Raw genomic sequence first — 9367 nt, forward strand, 5'->3', positions numbered from 1 at the left:
TCCTGATAACTTTGGCATGGGGGAGGGGTTGACGAAATATCTCCACGATAATTTCTATGTTATAGCACGGTAATATACACATCACAAATTTATAACTGATACATAAACACCGTGATAACTTTTTGATCAAGAGAAAAAGTTGTTGAAAACAAAACACCGTAATTTGTTTGTGAATATCATGGTAATATACGCATCGCAGGGATGATAATTTACACACAACACAACGGTAAATTGGAACTGGGGCAAAAAATTGTTGAAAATATACCCTCGATAAATTATGTGAAAATAACATGGTAGTATACACACCATAGACGTGGTATCTTACTTAGCCCTAGCGTGATAACGTTTGATCCCAAAAAGATGTTGAAACACATGAACATAGGTATACTTTAGAAGGTCTCACCACGATTGATTTTTTAAAAATATTTTTCAATCGGACCATCGGTTTGAACTACAAAACATTTTAAATTTTCGAATAGAGAAAATCAAGAATGATATCAACTTTTTATCAGGTCTATGGTGCGTATATTACCATCCTATTTACACACAAATTATCAAGGAAAGTTTTCATAAACTTTATTTCTCCGGGTCGAAAGTTACCTGGTCTTTGTCCATGAGTTATCAGGGTCGTGCCGTATAAATTACCATGTTTTTTACGAAAAAGTTATCGGGGTGCGTTATAACAACTATTTTTTTTCTCTAGGTCAAAAGTTATCGTGATTTTTGTGTGTGAGTTATCAAGTTCAGAGGTTATAAATTACCATGCTCTTTACGGAGAAAGTTATGGAAGTGTGTTACAACAACTTTTTTTCCTGAGGTCAAATTTTTACCTCGGTGGTTGTGCTCGAGTTATCAGGTCTGTGTTGCACATAATTACCAGGTCTCGTGCAAAAATTATCATATTATTACACATAAGTTCCCAAGGTATGTCAACAACGTTTTTTTAGGTTAAATACCAGAATGTACTTTAGAAAAAAGTTACCACTATGTTGTATATACTAACAAAGCAGCTGACTATCTAGAAAAATAAAACAAAAGACAGTACAAAAGGGAAGAAAAAAAGGTTAAAAAAGAAAAGAAAGAAAATGGTTTATCTTTCTCATGGTCGCGTCATCGTGGAGTATAAATATTACCTAACCTAATTATTGCCCAGAATTTAAGCTAGTTCAGTTGATTGCGAACACCTATGTTGAACCATAGGTAATGGGTGCGTTAGCAGTCCTTTGCCAAATAGCACAACACGTGATGGCTTTTGGTTGGCCAGGCGAACGTCCAGGCTCCGCAAACCTCCCACAACTACATCTGGTTTGTGAAAATTTGGACGCACATAGTGTTTGTTCTCGGAGCTAAGTTTTTTTTTAGGGATCTCAATTTTAATAGAGAGCTAGGAAATTCTCATATGACAGAGACTTGGCAAAATTGATGGTTTGGTCAATCGACTGAGCTTTAAAATATTCAAAATCTCTCCGTCTAACACTACTGTAAACGTTGCCGTATTGGACAAAGATAAGGCAAAAACACGAAATAGGGTCCATTAGACACATGGCATAAATTAAGTACTAGCGGTGATACATCCATGTCCAAGGAGATAGCAAATCAAGGTTCGATACAGATACAGAAGCGACACACATAAAGTCGTCTAAAATACATATAAGGCTGGAGGATTGGATGGACTAGAACGACAAGTAGTGTGCATCAGGAATACGGCTGGGACCGAACGACCGAGGGAAAATGCAACGAGTGGCAGCTGCATGCTCACATGCATATTCACCGAAGGTCCCTGAATGCGCAAAGACTAATTATTAAAGTTTCTTAGAAAGAGCACTACGAAGTACTTGGATCATACTGGAACTGGAGTGGCATCATATTCCCAGTGGAGCGGCGCAGAGGGCATGAAGAGCGCCGGGAGTGGCGCGGTTGTATCCAAACAAGTCTAGCATCCGCGGATTCTGACAGTCGACTTCATGGTTCCCTTCCTTGGCACAGTCTTCTTCCGTTGGCAACATCTTCTCAGTCAAGGAAAACCCGAAAAGCATGCAACTGGTTCTGGCAACCTTCCTTCCATCAGACCCAAGCTTAGCAGCACCATCACCAGAAGCCTTTCGAGTTCCAAGTGGGTTAGGCTGGCTGCCAATCGCAGCTTCTTCGTTGTTCTTGCTGGCCAGCCAGAGCTGTGGTGCAGCAACTGTGGATGAGGGCGAAGCCACTTCTGCTGGCGGCGGAGTAGACAGGGAGAGAGGATATCCTTGAGCTGCAGATGAAAACCCTCCGTTCATGGCGGACGAGGTGCACATGTAGTTGTACAGCCCATATCCCCCTTTGGCGGAACATGTATCAGACACCATTCCTTGGAACAAAGGAACCGTCTGACAAACTTCTTGACCTTGCAAGACCTCCGGGAACCCAACGGATTCACCGAAGCCTACAGGTTGGTAGGCGAAATAGGGGCTTTGAGGTGGAAGCCTGCTTGCTGGACCACTCAGCATGCAGCTTCGTGTATCAGCAAGGAACCCCGTACCATCAGAACGCCTGAATTCTGTGGCGCCACCTGGCCGAGGAGGACATGTAACACGATGAGTTCCAGAACCCATCAATTCTTGACCTTGCAAGACCCTGGGGAGCTTATCAGCTCCCACGGAGTCCGGACGACCATTTCCATCTACAACATTTTATGGCCAAGTCAGTTAACATATGGTTAAGAGTCGTAGAATACCAAGCATACGTGGTTACCTACAAAACGTCAGCACTGTGCCGTGGGAAGTGGGAACTTACACAGAGTTGGGACGTCCACATTGCCCTGAGGGCACAGTTTAGTTCGTTTAGAACTGGATGCTGACAGAGACTGAGCAATAGAGACCGAGCCACCAACTATCTCGATATCCCATGGAGATAGTCTATTTTGGCTATTACAGTCTGTGCCATCCTCCCATCTTACCTGAACAAGAGGGTATCATTTCAGTTCACAGATAATCAGTGAACCAGTCAGCTATTAATTAATGCTTGGTATAAAAGATACTCCCTCCGTCCCACAATATAGGAGTGTTTTTGACAGTACACTAGTGTCAAAAAACGCTCTTATATTATGGGACGGAGGGAGTACAGTACAACTCTTAATGCAGCTTCAGTGATTCTACAGCTAGAGCAAATTAGGACATAACTTCCAATTATCAATTCATTTTCTAAAAAGACATTTTCATCACCATGCTATGTTTTAAAAAGTACCCCTACCCAAAGGATAAAATCTAAATAATAAAATGTGCGACTTAATCTCTACCACTTGCTTAAAAAAAGAACTATTCCTTTTTCCTTGAAAACCGCCTTAATTGTCCCACCTTATATTGACTTACCGAATAAAATTATGTTTCCTTTGGTAAGCCAATAATTGTCATTAATAAATTGATATATGATAATCTAATTGATCGCGCTATTGCTCTTGGTATCAATGAAGATTCATTCCAAAATAAGGCCGATTGGATCGAGTTGAAATTCATGCGTAAAATATACGATGATACGGAGCTCACCTCCAAAAATCATGGTATAGAGTTTTTCACATCGTTGATAGATTATTATAAACAATAAGATCGGTCATTAGCTATGAAAATCCAAGCTTAGTTAAACAATACTAGTATTAGCTTGGAACTTGAGAAAGCAATGGAAAATGACCCCAAAAACTTCATTATTATGGCTATAAGCCTACTTTGGTCAAAACAATACTAATTTGAACTAAAACCATGACAATTATTCTGGAACGAAGGAGTACCAAATAAGTTTTTTTTAGGTAGGTAAATCACGGGCAGAATCCTATATCCTATATACCTAAGAGAGTCATCCCCACTAACTATTTATCTCAACATGCAAGCATGCCACCTCATCATACAATAATGAATGGGATAATGCCCACCTCAACATGCAATCATGCATGGGAAAAGACCCACCATAACATTCAACCATGCATGGGAATTTTTTTCCATCTAATTATTTTACTTACATTTAATAAATATTGTTACAACTATACATAATCAAATATAATAAGTCATGTATTTTAAATTTTGGTTCTCATGTTATCAACCAATTCCTGCAGCAACGTGCGGGGTATCCTCTAGTTTTATAAACATTTATTTACACAATCACATTAATATGGGCAGGTAAATTACAGGCTAACATAATAGAATATTGCAATTATCTAGTATCTAAAAAATTGCATTTTAGGCTATGTGTAAACACTATTTTTTGGTAAGGCCATAAGGTGGATTGACAAGTCTCTGTGCATAAATTTAAGGGTGAGTAAACCTGAATGTGAGGATGTGTCTTATAGCACATTGTGAGCACTTTAAAGTCCTTCAAGCCTCATTAGAGCATTTTAAGTCAGGTTCATGGTCAGGCAATATAAAGGGCCCAGAAAAAAATACAATTATCCAAAATACTGCAAGGCAGGACGAAGATAATGGCGTTCTGAATTGCTAAGACCTAAATGCTTAATGCAATCGACTAAAATGCCTACCTGCAGGCTTTTCCATTTTGAACCAGTCCACCTAATGGGGTCTACTTCATTAATACCTGTAATTATTCCAGATCGCCTACAAAACAGGAAGTAAAACTCAGTTACATATTGTACAAAACTAAATTTTAGTTGAGTTGAAAGGGACAGACCTCTCATTAACATCTTCACTCCCGTACTGAATCTTAAACCTCATTCCAATACAAAATGGACGATTCAGGCTCTTCAGGAACTTCCAGTACGGAACAATAAATTCGGATGCAGCAGCCCTGTAGAGAGTTTAATAAATTCAGATTCAAAGTATGTACATGTTTTATGCTCGCCCAACCTAAAAGGAATAGCTTTTCTATGGTTTCAGTGAACAGGTTTTACTGTCCTTTTGTAGTTAAATATTATAATGTATTTTCTTGATGAACAATATGACTTATATACTCCCTCCATCCGAAAAAGCTTTTTCGGACGGAGGGAGTATGTGCTCAAACTAGAAACCTACAAATACAAACAGGGTTGTATCATACTGCTATTTTTAGCGAGCACCAATAACCTCCTTGTTCACCATCATCACCACTATACTACTTAATGTATGGGAAGGCGCTGTGTTAATTAATAGCACCAATAATGTATCATCCAGAATTATATGTCCAATTTTAGGGCAACCTTATAATACTACTTAAGAATGAAAATTATATGCTTAATTAACAAACCTTGGATTGTAACAGATGTGAAAAACACTTCTATGTTTCAAGGAATTAGCCACAGCAGACAGTGTGTGTATCTTTGAGCTGTTGCTATTGAAAGATTTCAGAAGGGCCTCATTTTTAAGCTGAATGGCTCTCCTTACACCAAGTCGTAGTTCACCATCATCACCACTATAAAAGGGAAAACACTTTATGAATAAGAGAAATAAGGACAGAAAGATTTAAAGTTCATCATTGTTCATTTGCTTACCGGAGAAATAAGACTGCATCCCCAGAGACAAGTTTCTTTTTATTGACAAACGAACTCCATCCAGTCGTTAAAAGATGCCTACGTGGTTGACCTGGAAGCAAAGGAGCATTTTCATAACATCGCACATGTACATTGCTAGAACAACAAGATACTGATATATTTGCTTCAAAATCAGAATGAATGATAGGACCGCGGAGAGCAGTCTGACCATTATTTTGAAAAAAAAATGTAAGGCGCTGTGTTAATTAATAGTGCAATAAACAAAAAATAATAATGTAAGTTGCAAATGCATAATCTAACTCATATTAGTAAATTTTGGGCTGTGTAAATAAACCTGCTTATGAAGCATAAGATGTGGTGCTGGGAAAGGTTACCAAGGGAACTTATGCCAGTCCATCAAAGGGCTAAACAGAAAAAAGAGAACAATAACAACGCCCAGCTTACAAAAAAGAACTACCTGTGAGCTGAAAGTGGAAATTTAGAGTTGAGGCTACATCTTCCATATATTTAACAATGCTCACTAAAAGAGTTCTCCAAAATTATATTAGGTATGTGTGTTTGACGACTAAAAAGCAGTTACAGAGAGCTTTCTTCAGTGGGCTTTCTTTGCCTCCGAATAAATGATTAGATGGAAATATCATACATAATCTTCCAATTGAAGCATCAAGTGTAACGTTTACCAGCAACATAAAAATAATACATAATGCAAAAAAGAGCACTGCATGCTCCTGGTCAAGCACTACATTTTCAGCACTGATCTCACCTCTATAGATATGGCGGAACCTCCACTTCGCTCCATGCAAATCCTTTGCAACAAGCTCTTGGGAAGGCCTGACCTGCTGGTAGTCCTAAAAAGAAACAATATAATTGAAGTGGTTAGAGGCGCAATACAAACCATGAAAACAAGGAATCATTTCAAGAGCCAAATGGCCCAGACAGAATTTCCAAACTCACTCACCAGTGGAGGGAAACAGTCCTCGGCAGCACGGCGGGGAACAGAGAATCCCCCGTGTGTGCTCGTGTCAGAGGCCGTTAGTGTCTTGCAGAACATGTGCAGCATCCGGGACTTCCTTTCTCCATCGCCATCCTCCATGTCATCTTCGCCTTCAAACCTACCACCTCGCATGTTCTTCTCAAAGACCTGAACCAATCGAGATTGTGCGGTTATGATGCATTCGGCATGTCCATAGGAACAATCAACAGTTCAACTTCAAAAACAGAACATTCCATTTCTCTCCTTTCTAATAGAAGAGAAATCCAGAAGTTTGTCATTTCGCATTGGTGACTTAAGTTGATAGATTATAGTACTGGCATTCCTAGTTAGCTTTTTCTTTTACAGCAACTATCCCTAGTTAGCTTAATAGGCCAGGCATGCTAAATCAAGAAACATTGCACGACGAAAGGTCTTCCGTGGATTAGGATGCATGCAGTAAATGAAGTACTCCGTAGCTAAATGATGGAGTACTAAGGAATTGCTAAAAACACCTAGTAGTTTATGTACACATGTACTTAGTAAACAAAATGTAGGCGTTATTAATTACACTGCATCATTGCAGCATGCGGAAACCTGAACACCAACCGAAGCGGCCACAGATTTCACCTCACACCCCCAAAATCCCATGGAAAAAATCATGGGGGCACACACATGAATCCAGCAAAGTGACTGGATGGAGCGGCATCTATTCTTACCTCGCCCTCCGCCACCATAGCCAGTCGCGCATAGACCTCGTCCGTCGCCGGATCCGCCTGCAGCAGAGACAGTCACCAGATCAGCACCACAGCCAGCACAGGAAGAGGCCAAAAACGAGCAATGACACGAGCAGCGGCGCGGCATGCTCCGAAGGACTCACGCATAGCTCGACGTCCACCACGCGGCACGCCACGTGCGGCGGCAGGGCCACCGGGACGTCCCCCCCGCCGCCGGCCCCCGCGAGGTGCGCCTGCGGCAGGTAGACGACGGCGCTGCCCCGGCGCGGCAGCGCCACGACGGGCCCCGCGCAGGCGTGCCACAGGTCCCGGCACACCGACACCGCCGCCGCCTTGCCAGGCTCGCCCGCCGCGTTGAGATCGATGCCCATGGCGCCCGCCCGCAGCCCAGCCGTCCCGTCCGGAAAAGAGGGGGCGCGGTTAAAAGCAGGCGGGCGAATCAACCGCGCGCGGCCGCGGGGAGGATGTGGGAGCAGCGGGATGCGGAGCAGGGGGAGGGCCCCATTAATGCCCCCGAGGGCGTCGCTCTGCAGCCATCTCCTTGTTCTAGCCCCCCGTCCCCATGCCGCCCTCGATCTCCTCCTCCCCCCTCCCTCGGCTGCCGCGCGCGGAAGCAAGGTCGCTGTTGGGGTGCTGTTCCTGCTGCCACTGCCGCTGCCGCTGCCGCGTCGCTGTGGGCTGTGGCTGAGCCTGAGCCTGAGCCTGCTGGGGACTGGGACACGAGTCGCCCACGATTTTATGACGCGGGCGTGAGGCGTGGGGCGTGGGCGTGCCTGGGGACGGATTGGGCGGGGCTTTTCCGTCGTCCTTGGCCGCTCTCTCTAGGGGCCTCTTTGATTCGTAGGATTTTGAAAACATAGAAATAGGAAAAGTATAGGATTAGAGTGGCATGCCCATTTGAATTCTATAGAATTAGCAATGATTGTTTGATGCCACGGGAAAAACAAAGAAATTGTAAAAAGAGGTTTGAGTGGATGTTAAATTTCCTATGAAATGTAGTACAGAAGATTCCATAGGAAAAATTCCTATAGGATCCAATCCTATGAATCAAAGGACCAACATAGAAAAGAATCCTAAGGATTTTAATCCTCCAGAAATCCTATAAAATTCCCTTGAATCAAAGAAGCCCTAGACTTTTAGTGGCACGGCGCGGTGCGGTGCTCCGTGCTCTGCTCCGCTGCCCGCCCGCTCAGTGGCCACTGCTCGCCGCCGCAGCGGCTACCATTTTAGGCCCTGTCTGGTTCAGCTGTGGATTTTTAAAGCAGCTGTGAAAAATTTGTTGTGGAAAAACAGCTATGAAAAATCTGATGTGAAAAAAATGTAGGTCATTTGACAAACTAGCTGATACAGCTTTTTCAGATTTTTGACCTGCAGCAGAATCAGATTTTGGAAAGCACGTCCTGAAATGCTTCCGCTTTTGATTCAGATTTTGGCAGCGGATTTCTGAAATCGAATTCTGCTGGGTTCGTCCTTTGGTTCAGATTCTGCTGCGCGGCAGCGAAATTCGTCGATAAAAGTTGAACCAAACAGGGCCTTAGTAACCACTGTTCCCCCACCAGGAGGCAACCGCCAGGCCCAGGCCCAGGCGCCAGCGCCTCGGGTAGGGAGCCTACAGTGCCCTGCCACCCTACCCCGTCAGCCGTCACCAACGGTAGCCTCGCCCCTCGCCCTCGCGTTACGCTTACCCCGTCTGTCGTGTCGTCACGCCTCGCCTTTTTTCCAACGGTGGTGAACAAAAACGGCCGTTCAACCTTCGGTCTGAACAAAGTCAGACGCCCGCCTTGTGAGCTCGAATTTATCTACTATACTGTGTCCGTTTGTTTGGTTGTGGATGGACACATGTGGCTACTTACTTACGTGCGTGCGTGCGTGCATGTGGTGATGATGGTGGCGTAGGAGGACGGCTGGCCGTAGGTGATGAAATGAAAGCGTGCGTTTATGGGCCTGGGTCCTCTCCTCTACTAGGACAGGTGGTTCGGTTCCTACCTATCCATGCATCCATCTCGGCGCTGTCGTGTCGCGGCACGTATCAATGCGTGCGCCCGTCGTCGATCCGCTTCAATGCTAAGCATGCAGTCGACCGATCTGACTGAGTGGCTGACTGGCTCTGCTCTGCCTCTGCTGCAATCAATGGCCGATAAGCACGCAGTGATTGCCCGCCCGCCCCCGGTCTCACGGCCACGGCCACAGTCACAGCGGAAGACAGGGAGCTGT

General features: G+C 43.9%; 1 protein-coding gene across 1 annotated transcript; it reads right to left on the minus strand.

The window, feature by feature from the left end:
• Positions 1 to 1516: 1516 nt before the first annotated feature.
• On the minus strand, positions 1517 to 7899 carry LOC119269023 (auxin response factor 3-like). Its single transcript, XM_037550767.1, has 10 exons — positions 7297 to 7899; positions 7136 to 7192; positions 6405 to 6587; positions 6210 to 6294; positions 5447 to 5537; positions 5203 to 5367; positions 4651 to 4767; positions 4502 to 4577; positions 2773 to 2935; positions 1517 to 2659 (listed from the first exon to the last, which is right to left on the minus strand). The coding sequence occupies exons 1-10, from the start codon at positions 7522 to 7524 to the stop codon at positions 1863 to 1865; spliced, it is 1962 nt and encodes a 653-aa protein (XP_037406664.1). The 5' UTR covers positions 7525 to 7899; the 3' UTR covers positions 1517 to 1862.
• Positions 7900 to 9367: the final 1468 nt, after the last annotated feature.

The sequence above is a fragment of the Triticum dicoccoides genome, chromosome 3A (assembly GCF_002162155.2).
Source record: "Triticum dicoccoides isolate Atlit2015 ecotype Zavitan chromosome 3A, WEW_v2.0, whole genome shotgun sequence".
In the NCBI taxonomy this organism is placed as follows: Eukaryota; Viridiplantae; Streptophyta; class Magnoliopsida; order Poales; family Poaceae; genus Triticum; species Triticum dicoccoides.